Here is a 27585-nt window from a genome sequence, read left to right on the forward strand (position 1 = left end):
AAAATATATCTATATATCTTTTAACCATGTATAATTAACTATATAATGAAATAAATTCAAACTATTATACATAAATTTTTCACAAGTACAAACTGACAACTTCAAAGTTCATAATACATAATTATAACTGAATAAATAAGATATTGAGTTCAACCATTATTACAAAATACTAATAATTAAAACAAACTACATCAAACAACTTAATTACTCCAGTTATCATATTCACTATCAATGTCACTTTCATATACAAAACGAACGTAGATATTCTTATCATAACCTTCAATGGAGAACAATAATCTATCACCAACTTCAACTTGACTTGCCTTAACAAACGCATGCCAACCACTACATATGTATCTCTTATAAGGATCTCCTTCTTCAGCACAAACCTCGCAATTAAATGCATCAACTGCATCTTGATCTCGATCAATTTGAGTTAGCATAATGTTCTTCTCAGAACTCAAAACACCTTCATAAGTAATATGACTAGGGAGACGCTGCATATTTTAAACAATATAATGATATTAATGCAATATAAAATAGTCAGCAAAGTTATATAAATATCACTTACAAGTTTGTGATTAGGTTGAATATGATATTCATTGACAATAATCTCCCAAGAATTTTTCTTAACATTCAAGAATGGAGGCAATTCAACTGGCTCACGATAATTGTCAACCATTACAATTTTCGATTTCTCAGCTTCAATATCTTCAACTGCCCCAGTTTTTCCCGTGTAAACACTGCTGCTGGAGGCATCGAAATCTAACTTCCTGGAAGAAGACATCTTAAAATGCAAAGACAGATCAAAGTATGCAGTGCTAAATAATAAGCAACAAATGGATGTGACGATGACTATTTATAACCTGAAATCGGGCCAATTTTAAGTTTGATATTACTCATGACCCGGTAACAAAAAGGCCCAACTATTTCTTATACAGCATTTACATTCGGTTTATTGATATTCTCACCCCTTTTAGTTAAGCAATATGTCTATTATAGTAATTAGGTAAGCAATATGTCTATCATTGTAATATAAAAAAATATACATCTTCCGTATAACACTATGCCAATGCATGCCTTTAACTTATATTAAGAAGGATAGATAAATGTTTTACATAATTTTTCATTTTCAATTCCTGAAAAATATTGTAATGCTACCATTAAATCACGCATACAACATAATTCGAATACACTTCAGTAGTAAGACACAACAAATTTTTTTTAATAATAATACACTTTCTATAAATGATAAAATACAATAAATGTCCTATGGATAATATAATATAAATACAACTTCATTTACAAAACATACAACAGTAATAAAAAATACATGGAATACAGTTCTTCATCAATAAGAGCACTACCAGTCAATCAAAGATCGGTCTATTGCAGTGTAGCACCATTGATGTCATCTTAGTCTAATCTACCATACTTCATAACAATCTACGCAGAGGTATTACTACATTTACTTCAACAACTTTTTAAAAAAATTTCAATGCACTTATAATAATTTTATTAAATTATGTGACACATATTTTGTCAAATAGATCCCATAATTATTTCCTAACTATATTTTGAACTACAGCAAATTTGAACCGTCATACATGCATATGGAATTAGTCATAATGTTTGATTCTACAATTGTATCCTAATATTAATACTCACACAAGTGCCCTAATACATTTAGAATTATAATTGCAATAAACATAATTAGTAATTGTAAATTTTTTACTGCCTAAATCGCCCCCGACAAACCAGTACCCGTGCGGATGCACGGGTATGTTACTAGTTTTCTTATCATTTTTCTCCAGATCGACACTAAAGGTAACCCCATCTTACTCTTTTCTTCCGACCTGCTTGCTACTGTTACGAATCTGAGTCTGGTTCCCAAAGCGATTTAAAAGGAAAAATAATCGAAAAATGTTTTAAAAAATCAATTTCAACGTTCGAATTGTTCCTGATCAACTTTTTTTTGAATGGATTTGGGAACAAAAGATGAACTCAGATTCGTGATTAAAGTCATAAACATCATGTAGATCCATAAACTCAGATTCAAATGATAAGTGTGTATGCTTTCAAATCCGTGAATCAAAACTCATAAGTCCATTCTTGGTCCCGAATTCCTTCGAACAAGCACCTCAAATCTAATGTTTAAGTGAAAAATGAAAGATGAGGTTGTCTGGTTCGAAGAAATCCGCTGGAGTCACCAGTTTGGATCTAACGTTTTGAGCTTGTTACGTTTTAAAAAAAAATTCGAAAAGAAACATGAAGAAAGTAGTGATTCAGCACTGTGTTTGTTTCAATCATTGTCAAATTTCGTTTTAGAAAAGAAAAAGAACAATCACAGTGCCAAACACTTCCCTTTAGTTCGGTTACCATGACCAGAGGTCTTGGATCTATGTGTTTTGTGTGTTTTTACTTTTGAACAAATACTGGAAAAAGGAAGTAGGAGTTTCTTTGTGTTTGTTTGTTGCATAAAATCACTTTTGATAGTTGAAGGTTAGGTAGGTTTGTTTGGATAATTGGCAGAATTTTTTTTAAAATGAAAGAAACATGAACAACAAAAGCTGCGCAGCTGTGTTGTGAAAGGGGAGTTGGTAAAAATGAGCTGCAAACCCTAAAGCCTGGGTTTTATACTTCTTCTGCTGGACCGGTTCGGTTGAACCGACCCGTTCCTGAACCGGTCCAGCCTCTTTGAACTGACCCAGGCCCATCTGTGCTGGTTTGAAGCCTGTTTTTGCTTGCTGATTGTTTCCAGTTTTGCTTCTTACACTCCTTATGCTGCTACTGTACCCCCTATGTCATGATAAAATTATCTTGGCTCTTGTTTTTTTATCCGCATCAGTGGCATGCTTTACTTCACTTTGTTTTTACTTATTATCTTAGCACATTAATCCTTGGATACATTCATCTTTTTTAGGTTTAGAATCGTTTATATCATGCATCTTTATCTTTTAAGTTCATTTAAATAACTTTTGTTCTTACATCACGCATTCTTTTTTACTTTTCTAGTTTACGTAGCTTCTTCTTGAAAGAATTTACACCATTGTGCATTTATATAAGTCTGATTATGAATCAAACTTCTATGTTATAGCTCATATAGTCCTTCTCTATGTCATGCATTCTATTTAGACTCAAAAAAATCTTTCACATGCATATCCTTTTCTCATACTTACGGCATAATAATTTATTTCATGCATTGCATTTTATTATCACTATATTTTTATAATTTCATGTTTTAAACTTCCTTTCATGCGTTTTTTATTTTGATATTACCTCATCTTTTTTTTAGCATTAATCTCCATACTTTATCATTTTGTTCTTAGGCTTTAAAGTTTTTATATTATGCATATTTTTAATGTCTTGTCCATTTTTTATACGTGCATCTAGCTTTAAATCATGCTTTACTAAAAAAATTTTATCATCTTTGCTTTACATTTTAATATTTGATGCTTTAAATTTTCTCTATATTTCATTTAATTATGTTTGCTTTAATTTTTGGTATCTATTCATTTATTTCCTATTGCAAAGCCCCCTGATTTTTTAGTGTGTATAATTAGGGGAATGATGTAATTTGTTGTGGGCTTTGCATTTAGGAATGGTATGTAATAGCTTAGTAATTGCACACACCGACACAAGCACCGACACTACACCATTTTATCCATGCTTGCTTTACTTTTCGCATCGTTACACCTATTTACCGTTAGTTTAGTAAAACCTTTTTCATTCCAAAAATTAAATAAGCAAAAGTCAAATTATTTTCATAATAAACCTTGGATCCAAATCCAAGTGATTTTCCCTTTATTTTCTTAATCAAATTCCTAATTGAACTTTAATTAAACTTAGACTCAATTTTCTTAAATAAAATGAAACAACCTCACTTCTATTTTATTCTTCTATACCTTGAGGTCTCGCAACCCTTCTCAAAATCATTTTCAAAAATAATTAAAATCAACCCAACCCACAAAAAATATATTTATAAGAGTGAACTACGGTGGTTTTGATCCCTTTTAAGGGTACGTAGGCAGAGGCTTTATTCCTTTCAAATCAATCAAATAAAAATAACCAAAACTCCTACTTCTTCTCCCTCCATTCTTTCACTCATACTTTAATCAATAATTTTTTTCAAATAAAATAAAGTTAGAAAGAGGTTCTCACGGAGTACCGTGAACGACGCGGGTGCCTAACACCTTCCCGAATCGTAACCAACCCCCGGATCCAAAAAGGGTTTTTCAATCTCTTTTTCCCTTCCCAAGAATAAAATCGAGCAAGTCCGGTAGATTGAAGGTTCAAGTCCAATTAATGGCTTGACACCCGAAAATCTTGGTCTACAAAAATGGCGACTTCACTGGGGATCCTACGCGGGTTAAGCCCACCTTTCTTTCTTTATTACTTTTGCTTTATCATTTGTATATACTTTGTAAATACTTTTACGTGAGTGGTGAGGCAAAGTCCTATACCCGGACTCGAGTGAAACATAAGATAGGGGTGGTAGACTCATAGTGGCATACCGAGAGTATTCTTGTGTCTTGTCACACGTGAGATAACCACACTTAGCGGAGGAGCTTAAAGTGATATATGTCGGCGGGTGTTGTCACGCTTAGACTCTATTGCTTTTAAGTTTCCGTTTGTACGCTAAGGACCTTTAGTAACCCTTAACCCATCTTGGCCTTTTTTAGGATGTAGTGCGGTGGCTAAGCCGGGTGATGTCTCGGTATTAGTCTACTTGCAATGCTACACTCGAACTAGACTTTCCTACGAACGTTATTGGACCGGGTGTTGTCGCGGTATCCGATAAAGTTCTGTGGCGGTTGTAATTCGGGAACCTTGGTAGAACCCTTGTTACTTGTGCAATTGGAAACCATAGTTCTTACCAAATGGCGTTGTTGTCCCTAAGCTCCAACATTGTATACTTTCCATGCATAATCATACATACATGCATCCATTCATAAATAGTTCTTTTCATCCAAAAAAAAAATCGAAGGACTTACGTAGAAGTTTTTTTGTAAACATCATAGGAAATGGAGGATTTAAGGAGAACTCATAGGTATGAATTCAAGAAACCGGATTTGGAGAGCTTAAGGAAGCTAGCTAGGAGATTAAGGGATCCAGATCATTTTCGAGGACGGTATGGTAATTTGATGGATATTCTCATGGAAAAGGTGGATGAGGGGCTCCTTAATACTTTGGTCCAGTTTTTTGATCCGGTTCATCATGGTTTTACATTCCCAGATTTTCAGCTTTTCCCTACTTTAGAGGAGTATTCTCATTGGGTCGGTTTACCCGTACTCAACCAAGTGCCATTTCAAAATCTTGAACTCACCCCTAAACAAATCCAAGCTCTCGCAAAAACCCTTCACCATGAAATAACCGATCTAAGGAAAAAGTTTGTCCCTAAAGCCGGTCTGCAATGCCTATCCTACAACTTCCTCTACCAAAAAGCCACCGATTGTCTTGATGGATTAAAAATTGACATTGACGCTTTTGAGTCCACCCTTGCTTTACTCATCTATGGTATTGTGCTCTTCCCAAATGTTAATGGCTTTGTCGATATGAATGCCATTCAAGTCTTTCTAACCCAAAACCCGGTTCCTGTTTTGCTTGCTGATACCTATGTTTCCATCCGCGAACGAACCGATAAAGGGAAAGGAACATTCCTTTGTTGTGCACCTCTACTCCACCTGTGGATCACCTCACACTTACCCCGCCCTAAGTTTAGACCAGAGCGTCTCCCTTGGTCTCAGAAGCTTATGACTCTTACCCCTAATGATGTAGTTTGGTTCAACCCAGTTTGTGACCCGGAGTTTATCATCAATAGTTGTGGAGTTTTCAACAATGTACCGCTTCTTGGTACACGGGGAGGAATTTGTTATAGTCCAGTGCTTGCTAGACGTCAGTTTGGATACCCTATGGAGATGAAACCTGTGTATCGCATCTTGGATAAGGATTTCTTCCTCTACAAAGAGGATGAAAAGAACCTAAGAGTACAATTTGAAAAGGCTTGGCATTCCATCATCAGGTTGGATAGGAACCAATTAGGAAGAAAGTCATTTATAACCCATGAAGACTACGTCCAATGGGTCATAAACCGAGCAAACGAATTGAAGATGCCCTACCCTCGACAAAGGTATGTGTCCGCAACTACTCCAGCCATACCTATGCCTTTGCCCCCTGAGTCCTTGGAAGGGTACCAAAAGCAGTTAGATTTTGAAAGGCGTGAGAAAGCTGCCGTGGAAGGAAAGCTTCGCAAGAAAGGACAAGATTATGAGATAGTGATGGATATCTTAGAGAAAGAAAATTGGGCAAACCACCAGCTGAAGGTTGAGAATGCCGAACTAAAGAGGATCATCAAAGAAAAGAACGCCATACTTGAGAGGGTTTCAGGGAGTAAGAAGAGGCGCATGGATATGTTTGCTGGCGCACATCCAGATTTTCCGGAGTAGGAGTTTGAGTTTCCCAGTTGCTTTTGTGTTATCTTTGAGGTTTTGCTTATGTACTTTGGAGCCTATCCCTCGGCTCAGGCTGTTTAGAAAGGGAATTATCTTGTAGTATTTTTTATATATTTGGAGTCTATCCCTTGACTCGGTCTGTTTAGAAAGGGATTTATCTTGTAGTATTTTATATATGTAAGTTTATCCCTTGGCTTGGTTGTTAGAAAGGGAATTATCTTATAGTACTTTTATCATTAATGTAATGTTTAAATTGTTATGTTTACAAAATTACTTCTATAAGTCCTTCGATTAAATAAAAAAAACTGCACGTTTTCGCATCTAGCATATCATGCATCATATGCATTCATAAAAGTGTCAAAATCAAGTCTCACACTTCACTCCTTTTCTGCCGCAGTAATTGAAAGTGGCCCGACGAATTCAATACAAGCCTACTCGCATTCATCACACAAGGGCTTACATTAAGAAGAAGATGGCAAATGCGGAACAGGAAAACGTTCAGCTCAGAGCAGATGTTAGTAATCTCAAGGCAGAATTAGAGAAGATGGCACTTATGATGGAAGTCCTGATGACTGAGAGAGAACATGCAGCGGTTTCCGAGCCAGCTCCTACTGTGGTCGCTTCTGCTGCACTTAATGGTACTTCACAGCCGATACCTGCTGTTGTTACATCTGCTGGGCCTACACAGCCTCTCATGGTGGGTTTCTCATCTGATGATATGAACAACCAGAATTTCCGTCCTCCTGGTCCTCATGGTGTTGCTTCCCAATACTACATGCCGCCCGGTTATCCATGGGGCATGCCACAAATGATCAATGACGGTGTTCGTCCTGGTGCTACGGAAATGCCATTTCCTTATGGTCAACAATCACCACCATTTGTTCAGCCTGGCCAGCCAATTCCTCAGGCTACTATGACTCAGGCAGGGCCTATTGTCCATGCGACCCAGCAAGAGGAAGAACAGGTTTATCACTCTGGTAGTGTAATGGGGGATGATCGAGTAGGTAACTTGGAAGAGAAGTTTGATGCAGTACAAAAAGAATTGAGGAGTATCAAGGGTAAGGAGGTATTCGGTCAAAGTGTGCATGATCTCTGCTTGGTTCCAAATGTGGTAATACCGCCTAAGTTTAAGACGCCGGTGTTTGAGAAGTATACAGGAGAAACTTGCCCGCAAATGCATTTAACCACGTATGTGAGAAAAATGACAGCTCATAGAGATAATGAACCTTTGCTTATTTATTGTTTCGAGGACAGTTTGGCTGGCCCCGCGCATACATGGTATATGAATTTGAAGAGTATTACCACTTTTGGGGAACTGGCCGACGCTTTCCTTCAGCAATATAAGTACAACTCCTATCTGGCACCTAATCGGAAAGAGCTGCAATCTATGACACAAGGGGAAAAGGAGTCATTCAAGGAATATGCTCAGCGTTTCATCCAGAAGTCTGCTCAGATCCGCCCAGCTCTGAATGAAAGAGAGTTATCTGATTTATTCTATGAAACTTTGAGCCCTTTTTACTCAGAGAAGATGGTGGCATGTGCTTCGCAAAAGTTCACTGACATGGTGGATACAGGGGTGCGTATCGAAGAGTGGGCCCGGAAAGGACACGTGGCTAAAGATAATGGTTCATCGAATGGTTCTTCGGGTGGCTCATCAAGTGGATCGTCTAATGGTAAAAAGTTTGGAAATGGGTATCCAAGGAAGAACACTCAAGAGGTCGGCATGGTGGCCCATGGCGGATCTCAGCCTGTATACCCAAACTACCCATATGTCGCCAATGTCGCACCACAAACGCCAACCCCACAAAACCCACCTCAACAACAACAACGTCCTCAAGCTCCTCCACCATACTATCCACCATTATACCAACAACCTTACCAACCATACAATCCTCAACCATTCTACCCATACCCATATTATCCTCCACCACCCTCACCACAACAACAACAACAACGTCCTCAAGCTCAACAGCAGCCTCGCCCTCCTAGAAATCAATTCCCTCCCATACCTATGCCATACAAGGATTTGTTGCCTTCTCTCCTTGCCAGAAATTTGGTGCAAACTAGGCCTCAGCCTCGCATGCAAAACCCTTTACCAGCCTGGTATCGTGCCGATCGCACCTGTGAATTCCATCAAGGGGCACCAGGGCATGATATTGAACATTGTCGCGCCCTTAAAGAAGAGGTCCAGAAGTTAATCAATGACAAAGAGCTAACCTTCGCGAACCCTGACCCTGTTGTTCCAAACAACCCTCTGCCGCCACATGGGCCTGCTGTCAATATGATTCAAGGAGACAACTATGTTCTCTATGCAAGTGATATCAAGACTCCTCTGGTCCCGATCCATGTAAAAATGTGTGAGGCCACCCTCTTCAGTCATAATCATGAGGCTTGTGTTGTATGTTCAGTGGATTCTCGCGGGTGTAAGCAAGTCCAGGACGATGTGCAGGGGTTACTGGACAGAAAAGAACTTGTTGTCACTAGAAAGGAGAAAGATAAGAATGTTTGTGTTGTTACTCCAGTTTTCAAGACTCGGGAGCCACTTGTGATAATGGTCAATCGTGCCAAACCAGCCAGTACTCCCCTGGTGATCTGCCCGCCAGAACAGTTGCCTTATTCATCTCAAAAAGCTGTGCCGTATAATTACGAATACTCCATTCTGGAAGATGGAAAAAAGGTACCCCTTGATTCGTCAGTCCATGTAGACAACATTGCGGAAAATAGCAAGATCTTGAGGAGTGGACGGGTGTTCCCGGTTGTTAATCAGAAGGAAGTCAGTGCTCCAGCCGAAGAACCAGTGAAAGGGCGAAATCTTGATAAGGGCAAAGCTATCAGACAGCCCAATGAGATTGTCTATGAAGATAGTGATGAGATCTTGAAACTAATCAAGAGGAGCGAGTATAAGGTAGTGGATCAGTTGCTACAAACTCCTGCCAAAATCTCTATAATGTCTCTCCTATCCAGCTCTGATGCCCACAGAGATGCCTTGATGAAGGTGCTAGATCAAGCCTATGTGGAATATGATGTGACTCTGGGACAATTTGAAAGTATTGTGGGGAATGTGACTGCCTGCAACAATTTGAGCTTCAGTGACGAAGACCTCCCAGCGGAAGGAAAGAATCACAATCTGGCATTGCTTATCTCCGTCCTCTGCAAATCAGATTCTCTCTCTAACGTCTTGATAGATACTGGGTCCGCTTTAAATGTGATGCCTAAGTCCACTTTGGACCAGCTTTCATATCCAAAAGCTCTCTTGCAGCCCAGCACAGTGACGGTGAGAGCATTTGACGGAACTAGAAGGTCCGTATTTGGGGAAATAAAGTTGCCTATCTCAGTGGGCCCGCATGAATTTGAAGTTAAATTCCAAGTTATGGAGATTCAGGCCTCTTTCAGTTGCCTCCTTGGCCGGCCTTGGATCCATGATGCTGGGGCAGTGACATCCACTCTCCACCAGAAGCTGAAGTTTATAAGTCATGGAAAGTTAATAACCGTAAGTGGTGAGACGGCCTTGTTGGTCAGTAATCTGTCGGCTTTCTCTTACATTGGGGGTAGTAGCTCAGAGGGGTCGTCATTCCAGGGTCTCTCCGTTGAAGGGAGTGCAAAGAAAGCTGAGACTAGTATGGCTTCTTTGAAGGACGCTCAGAGGGTTATTCAAGAAGGCAAGACTGAAGCGTGGGGTCAGTTGGTGGAGCTGCACGAGAACAAACGCAAAGAGGGAATTGGTTTCCCGAATAGCAAGCCTGGGGCATTCAACCCTACTGGTTGTACTTTTTACAGTGCTGGTTTTATCAATGATCCACCGGAGACTAATGCGATCATTGAGGATCAATCTGAAGAGGTGGCACCTATCTTCGTAACACCTGGGGGAGTCTGCTGCAATTGGATCGCTGTGGATGTTCTTTCTGTGATACCTCGCTTTAAGTAATATGTTTGTCTTTGTTTTTGTTTTTTCTTTAAGAAAACTCCTTTCGTCCTGCCCCAGACGAAAGTGAAACGTTGTAGGGCCTTATGTTTTGTTTCAAGTACTTTTGGTTATTAATGAAATCGTCGTTTCTATCACGGCCTTTATTTTACTTTACTTTATTTTATTTTAGTGCTTTTTCTGGAAAAAAATGGTAATACATAAAACCAAAGTTGTTTCTCTTTTTCTTTTAAAAATCAAACTCAAAGGTCCTGCATTTACTCATTTAAAATCAATCATAAATCATATGCAGGCTGAACATAAATGAGCCCGTTGAACACAGTAACCCTATGCTTCCTCCCAACTTTGAGGTTCCCGTATATGAGGCTATGGTAGAAGGTGATGAAGAGATTCCTGATGAGATTAGATGGATGTTGGAGCGAGAAGGAAAGGCTATTCAACCTCATCAGGAAGAGATAGAAATTGTCAATCTGGGTACAGAGGAAGACAAGAAAGAAATCAAGATAGGGGCATTGTTGGATGCCACGGTTAAGGAAAGAGTTATTGAGCTTCTCAGAGAGTATGCTGACATTTTCGCATGGTCATACAAGGATATGCCAGGGATAGATGCCGAAGTTGTGGAACATCGTCTGCCTTTGAAACCCGAGTGCCCTCCTGTTAAACAGAAGTTGAGAAGATCTCATCCCGAGATGGCCCTCAAGATCAAGGAAGAAATGCGAAAGCAGATTGACGCCGGTTTCCTAATCACATCTGAATACCCTCAATGGTTAGCTAATATAGTACCTGTTCCAAAGAAAGATGGTAAAGTCAGAATGTGTGTGGATTACAGAGATTTGAACAAAGCTAGTCCAAAAGATGATTTCCCTTTACCTCATATTGATGTATTGGTTGATAATACTGCTAAATGCAAAGTGTTCTCCTTCATGGATGGTTTCTCCGGGTATAACCAAATCAAGATGGCTCCTGAAGATAGAGAGAAGACATCTTTCATCACGCCATGGGGCGCTTTTGCTATAAGGTGATGCCGTTCGGATTGATAAATGCTGGTGCCACTTACCAAAGGGGCATGACTAAGATTTTCCATGATATGATGCACAAAGAGGTCGAGGTTTATGTGGATGATATGATTGTCAAGTCAAGTACTGAAGAAGAGCATGTTGAGTATTTATTGAAGATGTTTCAGCGGTTGAGAAAGTATAAGCTCCGTCTAAATCCCAATAAGTGTACTTTCGGCGTCAGATCCGGGAAACTTCTTGGTTTTATCGTTAGTCAGAAGGGTATTGAAGTAGATCCCGACAAAGTCAAAGCTATCAGAGAGATGCCTGTTCCAAAAACCGAGAAACAAGTCAGAGGTTTCCTTGGTAGGCTGAACTACATATCCCGATTCATTTCTCAGATGACCGCTACATGTGGGCCGATATTCAAGTTGCTTCGCAAGGATCAAGGGATTGTGTGGACAGATGAATGCCAAAAAGCCTTCGATAGTATCAAGGAGTATTTGTTAGAACCTCCAATCCTTGTCCCTCCAATAGACGGAAGGCCTTTGATCATGTATTTGACTGTATTAGAAGATTCTATGGGTTGTGTACTTGGTCAGCAAGATGAAACTGGTAAGAAAGAGCATGCAATTTACTACTTAAGCAAGAAGTTCACTGATTGTGAGACTCGATACTCCGCGCTGGAGAAAACTTGTTGTGCCTTAGTCTGGGCTGCCCGGCGTCTCCGCCACTACATGATTAATCACACTACTTGGTTGATCTCCAGAATGGATCCCATCAAATACCTCTTCGAGAAGCCTGTTCTGAACGGAAGAATCTCTCGTTGGCAGATGTTATTGTCCGAGTATGATATTGTGTACCGCACTCAGAAAGCTATTAAAGGAAGTGCCATTGCTGATCATTTGGCCCATCAACCAATTGAAGATTACCAGCCTATCAAGTTTGACTTCCCAGATGAAGAGATCATGTATTTGAAGATGAAAGATTGTGATGAACCGTTGTTTGGTGAAGGTCCTGATCCTGAATCTGAATGGGGTTTGATATTTGATGGAGCTGTGAATGTCTATGGTAAAGGAATTGGGGCGATTCTCATCAAACCCAATGGCGAGCACATCCCTTTTACTGCAAGGTTACGTTTTGATTGTACAAATAACATTGCAGAGTATGAGGCTTGTATCATGGGTATTGAGGAAGCTATCGATTTGAGAATCAAGAAGATTAAGATATATGGTGATTCAGCTTTGGTGATTAACCAGATTAAGGGAAAGTGGGAAACTCATCATGACGGTTTGATACCTTACAGAGATTACGCCAGACGTCTGTTAACTTTCTTCAACAAAGTGGAATTGAACCACATTCCTAGGGAGGAGAATCAAATGGCAGATGCTTTAGCTACCTTATCCTCCATGATCAAGGTAAATTGCCCCAAAATGGTACCTTTGATTAGTGTCAAGTTCCTTGACAGGCCAGCTTATGTATTTGCTGCTGAAGCAGTCTTTGATGACAAACCATGGTTTCACGATATCAAGGTTTTCCTTCAAACTCAAGAGTATCCGCCTGGGGCATCTCGCAAAGATAAGAGGACTCTAAGAAGATTGTCTGGTAACTTTTTCTTGAATGGAGATGTGTTGTACAAAAGGAACTTCGATGAGGTTTTGCTCCGATGTATAGATCGGCGTGAGGCAGATTTGTTAATGCATGAGATACATGAAGGCACGTTCGGGACTCACGCTAATGGCTATGCAATGGCTAAGAAGGCGTTGAGGGCAGGCTATTACTGGATAACGATGCATGCTGACTGTTATCACCATGCCAAGAAGTGTCACAAGTGTCAGATTTATGCGGATAAGATCCATGTCCCGCCAACTTTGCTCAATGTTATCTCCTCCCCGTGGCCTTTCTCTATGTGGGGCATTGATATGATTGGTCGGATTGAACCAAAAGCTTCCAATGGACATCGTTTCATACTAGTGGCTATTGATTACTTCACCAAGTGGGTTGAAGCGGCATCTTATGCTAATGTGACCAAGCAAGTGGTGGTCCGATTCATCAAGAACAATATCATCTGCAGATATGGTGTCCCTAACAAGATTATCACAGATAATGGTACCAATCTGAATAACAAGATGATGAAGGAATTGTGCGAGGATTTCAAGATTGAACATCATAACTCCTCTCCTTATAGACCACAGATGAATGGTGCAGTTGAAGCTGCAAATAAGAACATCAAGAAGATTGTGCAAAAGATGGTGGTCACTTACAAGGACTGGCATGAAATGTTACCTTATGCTTTGTATGGTTATCGTACCTCAGTGCGTACTTCGACAGGGGCAACCCCTTTCTCTCTGGTATATGGTATGGAGGCTGTACTCCCGGTGGAGGTTGAAATCCCATCTTTAAGAGTTTTGAAGGAAGCTGAATTGTCTGAAGCTGAATGGTGTCAGGATAGGTATGATCAGTTGAATTTGATTGAAGAAAAGCGTATGACAGCTTTGTGTCGTGGACAGCTATATCAGTCAAGAATGAAACAGGCATTTGACAAGAGGGTGCATCCCCGCAAATTTAAAGAAGGAGACCTTGTGGTCAAGAGTATCAAGTCCTTTCAACCAGACCCAAGGGGCAAATGGACACCTAACTATGAAGGTCCCTATGTTGTCAAGAGAGCTTTCTCCGGTGGTGCTTTAATACTTACAAATATGGATGGAGAAGAGTTACCCCGTCCTGTGAATTCTGATGCAGTCAAGAAATACTATGTCTAGAAAATATATAAAAGAACAGCTCGGTAGGTTGAAAACCCGAAAGGGCGGCCTAAACCAAAAATGAGCGTCTCGATGGATTGAAAACCCGAAAGGGCGGTCCATGCAAAAATTAGAGACACAAAAAAAAAAAAAAGAAGAAAAAAGGAAAAAAATGTTTACCCTGATAGATTGAAAACCCGAAAGGGCGATCTATGCAAAAGTTAAGGGTTTATGACAAGTAACTGCATCAGACTAAGCATCACTCACTTGGGGCACCTTAGCTGTCAGAAGTTCTCCTATATCAGAGCATCATAGCAGTGGATTTCAAAGTTGTTAGGGAATATAGCGGTTATTGTGTTCAATGTACCTTCCATATATTAATTACCATTTTCCAAATTTTGTAATCCGTGGTGCCATGCCTTTGGCCGGTTACCATTTCTAATACATTAATTTGAGCCAGTGCTTTTATTTGGAATTCTTGTTTATTCTATGTGCAAAATTTCTTCCGTTTTTAATATTAGTACTTGAAACAAAAACTTTGAAAAATCTTTTTTTAAAAAAAAATTTTCATGTTTTCTTTGAAAAATAAAAAAAAATGATGACAAACATATTATCTTTACAATTATGTATCATAGAAGCATGTGTCAACATTCGGTCTAAAAGCAGGTGGATACAACAATTGGACATAGTCATTGCTAAAAAAAAAAAGGCTCGCTAAGTTGAAAACCCGAAAGGGCGACTTAGGCAAGAATGAGCGTCCTGGTGGATCGAGAACCCGAAAGGGCGGTCCAGGCAAAAATTAAGGACATAGAAAATGAAAAAAAAGAAGAATATATTCCCGGTGGATTGAAAACCCGAAAGGGCAATCCAGGCAAAAGTTAGGGATTTCAAAAGATTTGAAAGAAAAATATTCAAAAGAAAGCAATGACTATGTAGAGCATGAATTTGAGAAGGTGCCGCGGTTGAGAAATGTCGATTTCTGCCATTGATTTGTTTGAAGGGTTGTACCTCGGCTTTTGTTTTTGGTTCATCCCCGGCAATGTTATCCCCAATGAAGATTACTAAGTGTTGGCTATGTGATGTCGGACCATTTTCTTTGGACCTGCCCATGCTCGTCTCAATAATCTTTCTGTTAAACCGTCATATAAGTCTCATATGCATTCATTCATCCATGCATAGATAGCATGCATACAAATATCATTCATGCATAACTGCATTATGTTCCCATGCTTTACTCCAATACTTAAAAATGTCAATCCCAAGATGTTAACCAATCAATTTATGCTCAAGTGGCAGGTCAAACCAAATGATCATTTTACCAATGCTAATCAGTTTCTCAGTACCCTGCTTAAAGTACTCCAGTATTATTGATAGACAAGCTTTATCTTCCGTTCTTTCGTCTTTACCACGGGCAGTTGGTAATAAGACAAGCTTTAATTAGTATTTTCGTCTTTACCACGGCAGTTGGTAGTAGACAAGCTTTATCTTCCGCATTTTCATCATTTACCACGGGCTGTTGGTAATTGATAAGCTTTACTTTCCACCTCAAGCTTTACTTGTGTCTCAAGCTTTATGTTCAGTCTCAAGCTTTATCTCCCGTCTGAGCTTTATTTTTCAGTCCAAGCTTTATCTTCCGCATTGGCATCGTTTACCACGGGCTGTTGGTAATTGATAAGCTTTACTTTCCATCTCAAGCTTTACTTTCCGTCATAAGCTTTATTTTCCGTCTTAAGCTTTATTTTCCGTCTCAAGCTTTTTATCCTGTCTTAAGCTTTATTTGCTGTCTGAGCTTTATCTTTCAAGCTTTACCGTCTGTTCAAGCTTTATATTCCGACAAGGTTTATCATCTGTATTTTCGTCTTTACCGCGTCAGTTGGTAATAGACAAGCTTTCTCTTCTGTATCTCCGTCTTTACTACGGGCTGTTGGTAATAGACAAGCTTTGCTTCCCGTCTCAAGCTTTATTTTCCGTCTTAAACTTTATTGCCTGTTCGGAGCTTTATCTTCGGTACTTTCGTCTTTATCACGGCAGTTGATAAAAGACAAGCTTTATCCTCCGCATTTTCGCCTTTACCATGACAGTCGGTATTAGAAGGGCTTTATCTCCCCAGCGTTATTTATCAGTTTGTTCCCCCAGACATTATATGTTTGTCGTAGTTGCATTCATAATAACGTTGTACACATGCATACCATAACACACATAAGCATTGCACTCTTAGCATCTTGTCTGGTCCAAAAGTGGTGTACTTAAGTATTTAAGTCTCTTCGACCCATCGATTTAAAAAGTCTTCTTTCAAATCTTCGTGACGAAGAAACTTAAATAGGGGCATCTGTCATACCCCAATTTTGGACCAGTCATTTCTTTTCCCAGTCATTTTTAAAACGTCTCAAACTTTTTTTTTCGCTTTATTCATTTAAAGTCATTCGGTCGTCTTTTAAAATTTTTGAGGCTTTATTTTATAGTTCAAAATGAATTTCTTTTTGTCCAAGTTTCGTGTAATTATTCCTTTTGCACGTCAGCTTTTTAAAATATTTTACGCGTTCTTGTTAAGTATTTAGCGTCTTATTTATATTTTAATTTCCTCTAAAAGCTTTTAATTTAAATCTTCCTCTTTGTCCGTGTTTAAACCGCTTTAAAAGATTTTTGTTCGCGTTTTAAACGCCGCGTTATCTTAGACATTTCAGTCAAAATTTCGGCAGAGAGGTATTTTAAAATACCTCATTTAAGATAATGTTTTCATTCTTGTTATCCTTTTATTATTATTATTAATTACTTTTTTTTTTATTACTATTATTATTACCTTTAGTACTATTATTATTATTATTATTATTAATTATTTTATTTCTTTTTCTTCTGGTCACGTGAGTGACCTCTTCCTTTTGTTTTCCTTTTGTTTTTATTATTTATTTTATGTTTTGTATTGGTTAAGTCCTTGGGTCCCTTTGTGACCATGTGACAGTCTCTTATTGGCTCAGTTTTAAAACTTGCTCTCCAATCCTCTTTTTGCCTTGCTGTTCACCTGTATCAGAGACTTTAAGGGTAATACTGTCTTTTGCATCAGAGTCAGGGTTAGCCCTACTTTTTGCTATTTAAGTCACTGTTCAGTGTCAGAATAGAGCCCCAATGATTGATTTTACACTGTAGCGGCAGAAACCCTAGTTCCTCTTTCCTTTTCACTTGTCCGAATTAAATACAAAAATTCACAAAAATAATCCAAGAACACTATGAACATTCAAAGTCATATGTTCACCCAGAAATGAAAATCCAGTGATAAGTATCCTCCCCTAAACTCAATTTGCACAAATTAACAATTCAAATCACAGAAAATTACACAGAATCACTTGAACATCAACAAGCAATTCGTATTCACGTGTTCATCAGCAAGCAAAAATCGAATCGAAAGGAGTAGAAGTGGATCTGTAGGAGTGGATCTTAGCAGCAGCTCGTTTTCTTATCATTTTTCTCCAGATCGACACTAAAGGTAACCCCATCTTACTCTTTTCTTCCGACCTGCTTGCTACTGTTACGAATCTGAGTCTGGTTCCCAAAGCGATTTAAAAGGAAAAATAATCGAAAAATGTTTTAAAAAATCAATTTCAACGTTCGAATTGTTCCTGATCAACTTTTTTTTGAATGGATTTGGGAACAAAAGATGAACTCAGATTCGTGATTAAAGTCATAAACATCATGTAGATCCATAAACTCAGATTCAAATGATAAGTGTGTATGCTTTCAAATCCGTGAATCAAAACTCATAAGTCCATTCTTGGTCCCGAATTCCTTCGAACAAGCACCTCAAATCTAATGTTTAAGTGAAAAATGAAAGATGAGGTTGTCTGGTTCGAAGAAATCCGCTGGAGTCACCAGTTTGGATCTAACGTTTTGAGCTTGTTACGTTTTAAAAAAAAATTCGAAAAGAAACATGAAGAAAGTAGTGATTCAGCACTGTGTTTGTTTCAATCATTGTCAAATTTCGTTTTAGAAAAGAAAAAGAACAATCACAGTGCCAAACACTTCCCTTTAGTTCGGTTACCATGACCAGAGGTCTTGGATCTATGTGTTTTGTGTGTTTTTACTTTTGAACAAATACTGGAAAAAGGAAGTAGGAGTTTCTTTGTGTTTGTTTGTTGCATAAAATCACTTTTGATAGTTGAAGGTTAGGTAGGTTTGTTTGGATAATTGGCAGAATTTTTTTTAAAATGAAAGAAACATGAACAACAAAAGCTGCGCAGCTGTGTTGTGAAAGGGGAGTTGGTAAAAATGAGCTGCAAACCCTAAAGCCTGGGTTTTATACTTCTTCTGCTGGACCGGTTCGGTTGAACCGACCCGTTCCTGAACCGGTCCAGCCTCTTTGAACTGACCCAGGCCCATCTGTGCTGGTTTGAAGCCTGTTTTTGCTTGCTGATTGTTTCCAGTTTTGCTTCTTACACTCCTTATGCTGCTACTGTACCCCCTATGTCATGATAAAATTATCTTGGCTCTTGTTTTTTTATCCGCATCAGTGGCATGCTTTACTTCACTTTGTTTTTACTTATTATCTTAGCACATTAATCCTTGGATACATTCATCTTTTTTAGGTTTAGAATCGTTTATATCATGCATCTTTATCTTTTAAGTTCATTTAAATAACTTTTGTTCTTACATCACGCATTCTTTTTTACTTTTCTAGTTTACGTAGCTTCTTCTTGAAAGAATTTACACCATTGTGCATTTATATAAGTCTGATTATGAATCAAACTTCTATGTTATAGCTCATATAGTCCTTCTCTATGTCATGCATTCTATTTAGACTCAAAAAAATCTTTCACATGCATATCCTTTTCTCATACTTACGGCATAATAATTTATTTCATGCATTGCATTTTATTATCACTATATTTTTATAATTTCATGTTTTAAACTTCCTTTCATGCGTTTTTTATTTTGATATTACCTCATCTTTTTTTTAGCATTAATCTCCATACTTTATCATTTTGTTCTTAGGCTTTAAAGTTTTTATATTATGCATATTTTTAATGTCTTGTCCATTTTTTATACGTGCATCTAGCTTTAAATCATGCTTTACTAAAAAAATTTTATCATCTTTGCTTTACATTTTAATATTTGATGCTTTAAATTTTCTCTATATTTCATTTAATTATGTTTGCTTTAATTTTTGGTATCTATTCATTTATTTCCTATTGCAAAGCCCCCTGATTTTTTAGTGTGTATAATTAGGGGAATGATGTAATTTGTTGTGGGCTTTGCATTTAGGAATGGTATGTAATAGCTTAGTAATTGCACACACCGACACAAGCACCGACACTACACCATTTTATCCATGCTTGCTTTACTTTTCGCATCGTTACACCTATTTACCGTTAGTTTAGTAAAACCTTTTTCATTCCAAAAATTAAATAAGCAAAAGTCAAATTATTTTCATAATAAACCTTGGATCCAAATCCAAGTGATTTTCCCTTTATTTTCTTAATCAAATTCCTAATTGAACTTTAATTAAACTTAGACTCAATTTTCTTAAATAAAATGAAACAACCTCACTTCTATTTTATTCTTCTATACCTTGAGGTCTCGCAACCCTTCTCAAAATCATTTTCAAAAATAATTAAAATCAACCCAACCCACAAAAAATATATTTATAAGAGTGAACTACGGTGGTTTTGATCCCTTTTAAGGGTACGTAGGCAGAGGCTTTATTCCTTTCAAATCAATCAAATAAAAATAACCAAAACTCCTACTTCTTCTCCCTCCATTCTTTCACTCATACTTTAATCAATAATTTTTTTCAAATAAAATAAAGTTAGAAAGAGGTTCTCACGGAGTACCGTGAACGACGCGGGTGCCTAACACCTTCCCGAATCGTAACCAACCCCCGGATCCAAAAAGGGTTTTTCAATCTCTTTTTCCCTTCCCAAGAATAAAATCGAGCAAGTCCGGTAGATTGAAGGTTCAAGTCCAATTAATGGCTTGACACCCGAAAATCTTGGTCTACAGTCGTGTAAAATTTCATGAAACTTTGATCACGAATTTAACCAAGTAAATTAATAAAATTGTGAGGATTTTATTTTAATTGAAAATTGTAGCATATAGTCACATACTAACCGAATGGTGATCAATGATAAATAATTGATAAATTGATGAAGCATGCATAGGATCAACACCATGTAAATATAAATAGGCTTAAATATGTGATTCGTCCCTGCAAATAGGGGTCGCTTAAAATTTCGTCCCTGCAATCGCTAATTCTTTTTTTTTTTACCCCTGCAAAGTTTAATCAGTTAAAAATTCGTCCTTTGACCCAGTTAATCACTGCCACGTCAGCAATTTACCAAAAATGGCATGGAATTGACGAAAATACCCCTGGCTTATTTTTTTCCTTAAAAAAAAATTTCAAAATTTTGAATTTTTTTTTTAAATTAAAAAAATCTGAAAAAATAATTAAAAATCATAAAAAATTTCGGACAAAAAATAAGCCAGGGGTATTCTGGTCAATTCCCATGCCATTTTTGGTAAATTGCTGACGTGGCAGTGATTAACTGGGTCAAAGGACGAATTTTTAACTGATTAAACTTTGCAGGGGCAAAAAAAAAGGATTAGCGATTGCAGGGACGAAATTTTAAGCGACCCCTATTTGCAGGGACGAATAACATATTTAAGCCATATAAATATATGCATGCCAAAATATATTGAATGGCAATTTACGAAGAATATGTACGTGCATATATTCGAACGACATAAAGGACACAATTTTCTCAATTTGAATTTAACTGAAGAATCGAACACATGGATCACAAAAGTATGCATAAAACAATCAATCACAATTTAACAAAAATCATCAAAAGATTATGAAAACAAACAAAAACCCTTCACTACCCATATATTCATACAACCCTTATGGTGAATAGAGACTCCCCTCTTACATCAATTCAACGGTTTTTCATCACCTAATCATCAATTATCACTCAAACCCTAATTCTCATAATTTTACAAAACTCATCCTAAAACACGTTAGATGCAATCTAATGATCTACAGACTTAATATTAGTGAAAGATAGTCTCACCCTTACCTTAGATTGTTTTTCTGAAATCAAAAGCAGCGTTCTTCGTTCCTAGGGTTCTCTCTCTCTCTGAGTTCTCCTCTTCTCCTCTTTCTCCAAAAAAAAAGCGGTTTTAGCGTAAAAACTCTTTCTAACCTAAATTTCCTTATTTATAATATTAATCACTCTTCCTAAATTTATTTAGGCCCAATAACTTATTCTTCTTTCTATTCTAACCTCCAATTCTACTTACACTAACAATTCTCATATTCTAATAAATAATAGAATAATGTCACATAATAAAATACTAACACCTCGTATATTTATTTTATTTTCGAATCTTATTTTATTTCTAAATTAAATATATCTCTACACCAATTTAACAAATATATTTCTACACCAAATAACATATATATTATACTAGTAAATACCAACATATAACATATTTAAATAAATCACATAAATAAACTCTAACTTAATAAAAATAATTAAATAAAAAGGAGGGCGTTACACATGTGTATAAAATAAATTTTTATACACATATATGAGAAATTCGACATGATAAAATTTTGTAAACTCATGATCATTTTTAAAATATCAACGTTAATGTAGTATTTCTATTAAACAATTTTTTATTTTATATTTTAAACATCGTTAAATATTTTCCCCGCACTCGTTGAAAATTTTATAAGCTTATATATGCATTAACCAATTTTATTGTACTGATATCCGATAGCCGATATGATAAAATTTTGAAAACTAGTGACTATTTTCAAGATATCAACGTTAATATAGTGCTTCTCTTAAATATTTTTTATTTTATATTCAAAATATCGTTAAATATTTGTACCGCACTTGTTGCAGATTTCATGTGTTTATATCTCAAAAATCAAATTTTATATATACCAATATGAGAAAGTTGATATGCATAAATTTTGAAAAATAATGATTGTTTTAAAAATATCAACAATAATTTTTTTGAAGAAAAAAATATCAATATTAATGTAGCGTTTTTAATAAATAAATTTTATTTTATATTTTAAACACCGTTAAATATTTGCACCGCACTCGGTGTAGATTATATATGCTTATATAAGCATCAATAAATTTTATTGTACCGACATGTGATAGTCGATATGATAAAATATTGAACACTCGTGAATACTTTCAGAATATCAACATTAATTGAGTGCTTCTTTTTTTGGTACACATTAATTGAGCGCTTCTATTAAATATTTTTTTATTTTACATACAAAATACCGTTAAATATTTGTATTACACAAATTTTATGTCTTTATATCTCAAAAATCAAATTTTATATATATATCGATATGGGAAAGTTGATATGCATAAATTTTGGAAACTAATGATTATTTTAAAAATATCAATGTTAATTTTTTTTGAAGAAAAAATATCAACATTAATGTAGTGTTTATATTGATTTTTTATATATGCAAATTAGTGAGATTAAGAGATTAAAAAAGACGAGAATAAACAATTTTCTCCATAGCCGAGCAAACTTTTTTTTCCCTATATTTATGTCATAATACATTCCACAATTAAAAAGGGAGTAAAATTGTTGTTTGGCCAAAATAAGGTAACTAAAATTGCATTTAAGCCAATAATATTCTAAGTGGCTTGATTATTAAGTTTATAATCAAACAAAAAACACTAATGAATTCAAATTGATAAAAAAAAGTTACACATGAATGAAAGACAGACAGACAATGAGTTGCACCGCGCTAAACCTTTTTGAGTGGCAAAACAAATATTCGTAAACACAAACCACTTGTTTTGTCGAGTGTACTTGTTATGTATTGTGTTATATTAAACATTCACTTACATGCTCAATATTTACTATGTTGAGATTATAAATACTTATTCATATTCTTTAACAATACATATATGAATAACAATACATATACATATATGGAGCGAACACAAATATCATATTTCTTTAACAAAATGAATACAAATATCATATTATCAACAACTATGGTTACTCATTTATATCCCTCAAACTGGAAAAATACATTACATTATCCTCAAACTGGAAAAATACATTACAATATCCTGAAATCTGATACAATATTCATATTTTTTTAATTTTTAAATCCATAAAAATGAAGATCATTTACAAACAAGATGAATCTATATAGAGTAATGAGTACAAATTTGTAGGAAAAATGAAATAAATTTTGTTGAGATGGTGTTCATTATTTTCATTCCTCAATCTTTTGATCAATTTGATATATCACCGTCATCACAAGGGGTTTCAACAGTTGGATGCTCTTTATACACTTAAAATTAATTGTTGCGAAGTGCTGCAGTACTTGCCTGAACAGGGGCTTCCTTCCACTCTAAATCAACTCTATATGAAGGAATGCCCATTGTTGACTCCAAGACTTGATCCCAAGACAGGAAAGTACTGGTGCAAGGTGACTCATATCCAACATATCGAAATTGATGACCAAAGAGTTCGGGAACCTAGTTATAGATATGGATGACCAAAAAGCTTGGTGTTTGGATTTGTATACTAAAACGCCAAAACTAGGCAACAAAAAAAAATGTTATTGAGTATTTTGTTATCTATACCTTTTCCCCTGTGATTTCCACATTAAAAGAAGAATTCGTGACTCTACATTTATTTTCTCTTCACAACTTTGTAGGCTAATATTTGCTTCAATTTTTTTTTACCTTTAACTCTAATATTTTTGTGCATTTCCAAAGCATAGAAGAAAACCCTTGTCATTTACTATAGCTTTGACTATGTATCTAACATTTTCTGCAGATCCCATTCCGAGATTTTTTTTTTTGTGCATGTCATGTATATAAGTTATGTGTTCATTGTGTTCAAAAAATACCACATTATTGAAAGCTATAAAACTAACATACTAGAGAAATTCATGTTGTGGCTAGCTTAAAAGTTGATAAATTGTAATGAGGAGGCGCCTTTGTTAATAAACAATAGCACTGGTGTGCTGCAAAGGCAAAAGTATATATTAAAAAATAACCGGTACATGTGTAATTTGGTTCTAACTTGTTGTTAGTTAGCAACTTTATCTAGAAAATAATCGGGCTTCTGCTCAAGCTTGGTTCAGTATCTGGTTTTTTGGTCTTCAATTTGGTAAAGAGAAAGAAAGAATGATTTTTGTGTGACTGGAAATTGATCTTGAAATGCAGTATTTCTCAATTCCCGCGAATATTTGAAAGGTAGAGCTTGTGCATTTTCTTCATTTCATTTGCATTTGTTTACATTCAGTTTATAGAGGTATTAGTTTAGCTCCCATTAGTTTATCTTCTGTTCACCTATTTTATTTTTATGTAGAAGGTGAAAATTTGTCTTATTTTGGTTAAGAACTTTTTGTAATGAACCATGTTCATATTTTATTTAATATATATATATATATATATATATAAGTATGTGTGTGTGTTGATATCAGTGTCATATATTTTTAAAATTAATACTGTCGACAAGTACATGTCAGATTATTGAGTACCACGTTATAGTCTGTTATGAAGCATGAACTCCGACATAGTTATTTATTATTAATAGATATTAGATACCCATGGATACATAGTTATTTATTATTTATAATAATTAAATAAGATATGAACATTGTCTATAAAAATATAATATAAATTGAGCCATTTGGTACACTACAATAAAAGTTCTTATTTTAACCTCGTGATATCTATCATACAAAAAAGTAAAAAAATGATGTTATCAAATTTAATGTCTTCAACTCTTTTATTGATTATTACTATTTCAACATATCTTTAAATAATAAAATATTTCAACAATAATTCCATTAAAATTCTTATTCTTTTTTAGGGGCCATTAAAATCCATATTTGAAAATCTTGATTATAAATAGTCTTTTTAAAAAATTCTTAAAAGGCAATACAATGATACAAAATCTTTTAAAAATTTTAGGACTTTTTGTTGTTGTTGTTGAAATAGTCTTTCAAAATCTCTACCATGTTCTTTTGATATAATTTGACAGGAAAAAGTTACTGAGTTTGCGACTTTTATCAGCTTCTGCTTAATATGTTAAAATTTGTTACAGTTTAATTTTCTATTGGAATTGATGATAGCCTAATTAAGTTTAACACTCTTTTGTTATGCAACTGCAAAGATACAGTTACTGGGTGTAACTCAGAGATAGATAAATTAGTTCATGTTTACATCTAGCGTTTACATAACTGCAAAAGAAACAAAAGAAAGAAAAAGTAAAAATAGCTTGGTCTAAATATTGGATCAGTTCTGCAGGTTGGACATCACTAACCTCTCTTCATCTCAAAGGTCTTTCCAAGCTCATTTCACTGTAACACATTGGAATTGAATGTTTAACCTCCCTAAACAAACAGAAGATACAAAATTGCGCTAACTTTGAATCTCTACCATTAGGCTCCTCTCTTTTCTCTATAACTACAAAAACATGTATGTTATTCAAATTGCAATGTGAAGGGGACACAGAACAATATAAGGAGATGTTGTCTCGCATAACCTTTGAAGACTAGATCATACACTTTAACTATATACATCAGGTAATCTACTCATTATTTCAATACATATTTAAAATCATGCGTGATTGCATGTTTATTTTATGTTTTGTCTGCAAGGTTAATTGAATTGCACTTGAACTTTTGAATTTGAGTTTTCCACATACTGCAATTGTAATTCTTAGTTTGACATCACATTCTGATTTTTTTCACAATATTTTGATTCGGTTGATCTTCATTGATTCAAAAAAAAAAATTTCTCAAATTTTACAATTGTTAAATTCTGAATTTGATTCCTCTTACATTTCAGAATCATCTTTAGATGGTTATTCTTGTGTTATTCACAACTGAGTATGCATTGGTTAATAGACATTTAAACCTTTTGCAGCATTTGATACTTAATATTGAATAATTGATTCATGTGTTGATACTGATTATGTTTTTTTAGTATTAATATTTTATGATAAAATGAATGTATTTTGTATAGAGTTTTGATTTTATGTTGATGATGATGATGATATTGTTATACATTGGAAATGAATGTTTAACCTCCTTAAAGAAACTGAAGATACAAAATTGTGCTAACTTTAAATCTCTACCATTTGTCTCCTCTCTTCTTTCACTAACTATATGTCCGTTATTCAAACTGCAATGTGAAGGGGACACGGAAAAATATAAGGAGATGTTGTATCGCATAACATTTGAAGACTAGATCATACACTTTGACTATATACATCAGGTAATCTACTCATTATTTCAATACATATTTAAAATCATGCGTGATTGCATGTTTATTTTATGTTTTGTCTGCAAGGTTAATTGAATTTCACTTGAACTTTTGAATTTGAGTTTTCCACATACTGCAATTGTTAATTCTTAGTTTGACATCACATTTTGAATTTTTTCACAATATTTTGATTTGGTTAATCTTCCTTGATTCAAAACTTTTTTTTCTTTGCAAATTTGACAATTGTTAAATTCTGAATTTGATTCCTCTTACATTTCTGAATCATCTTTAGATGGTTAATCTTGTGTTTTCACAACTGAGTATGCATTGATTAATAGACATTTGCAGCATTTGATGCTTAATATTGAATAGTTGATTCATGTGTAGACAATGATTATGTTTTTTCTAGGGTTAACATTTTATGATAATATGAATGTTTTGTACAGAGTTTTAATTTTCTATTGGAATTGATGATAGTTTAATTAAATTTAACACTCTTTTGTTATGCAATTGAAGAGATACAGTTACTGGTACAACTCAGAGATAGATAAATTAGTTAATGTTTACATTTAGCGTTTATAAAACCGCAAAAGAAAGAAAAAGTAAATACAGCTTGGTCTGAATATTAGATCAGGTTGGATATCACTAATCTCTCTTCATCTCAAAACTCTTTCCAAGCTCATTTCACTAGAGCATATTGGAATTGAATGTGTAACCTCTCTAAACAAACTGAAGAAACAAAATTGTGCTAACTTTGAATCTCAACCATTAGGTTCCTCTCTTTTCTCTCTAACTATAAAAGCATATCCGTTATTCAAATTGCAATGTGAAGAGAACACAGAAAAATATAAGGAAATGTTGTCTCGCATATTTATACATCAGGTAATCTACTCATTATTTCAATACATATTTAAAATCATGTGTGATTGCATGTTTATTTTATGTTTTGTTTGCAAGGTTAATTGAATTTCACTTGAACTTTTGAATTTGAGTTTTCCACATACTGCAATTGTTAATTCTTAGTTTGACATCACATTCTGATTTTTTTCACAATATTTTGATTTGGTTCATCTTCCTTGATTCAAAACTTTTTTTTCTCAAATTTGATAATTGTTAAATTTGAATTTGATTCCTCTTACATTTGAAGACTAGATCATACACTTTAACTATATACAACAGGTAATCTACTCATTATTTCAATGCATAGTT

The 27585-nt window shown here is 35.4% G+C and overlaps 2 protein-coding genes and 1 pseudogene across 3 annotated transcripts; 2 read left to right on the top strand and 1 right to left on the bottom strand.

Annotated features, from left to right (window-relative positions):
• Window positions 1-34: 34 nt before the first annotated feature.
• On the bottom strand, window positions 35-1796 carry LOC146943937 (uncharacterized). The gene is made up of 2 exons (XM_085742268.1): window positions 572-1796; window positions 35-497 (listed from the first exon to the last, which is right to left on the bottom strand). The coding sequence occupies exons 1-2, from the start codon at window positions 785-787 to the stop codon at window positions 201-203; spliced, it is 513 nt and encodes a 170-aa protein (XP_085598394.1). The 5' UTR covers window positions 788-1796; the 3' UTR covers window positions 35-200.
• Window positions 1797-5024: 3228 nt separating this feature from the next.
• LOC146943938 (uncharacterized) lies at window positions 5025-6446 on the top strand. Its single transcript, XM_085747899.1, has one exon. The coding sequence runs from the start codon at window positions 5025-5027 to the stop codon at window positions 6444-6446; it is 1422 nt and encodes a 473-aa protein (XP_085604025.1).
• A 269-nt stretch (window positions 6447-6715) lies between these two features.
• On the top strand, window positions 6716-14595 carry LOC146943939 (uncharacterized; annotated as a pseudogene). The gene is made up of 2 exons (XR_015025766.1): window positions 6716-10373; window positions 10667-14595. The product of XR_015025766.1 is annotated as an uncharacterized LOC146943939 (transcript).
• Window positions 14596-27585: the final 12990 nt, after the last annotated feature.

The sequence above is a fragment of the Medicago sativa genome, chromosome 2 (assembly GCF_051527215.1).
Source record: "Medicago sativa cultivar Bolivia chromosome 2, Bolivia_mono, whole genome shotgun sequence".
Classification (NCBI taxonomy): domain Eukaryota; kingdom Viridiplantae; phylum Streptophyta; class Magnoliopsida; order Fabales; family Fabaceae; genus Medicago; species Medicago sativa.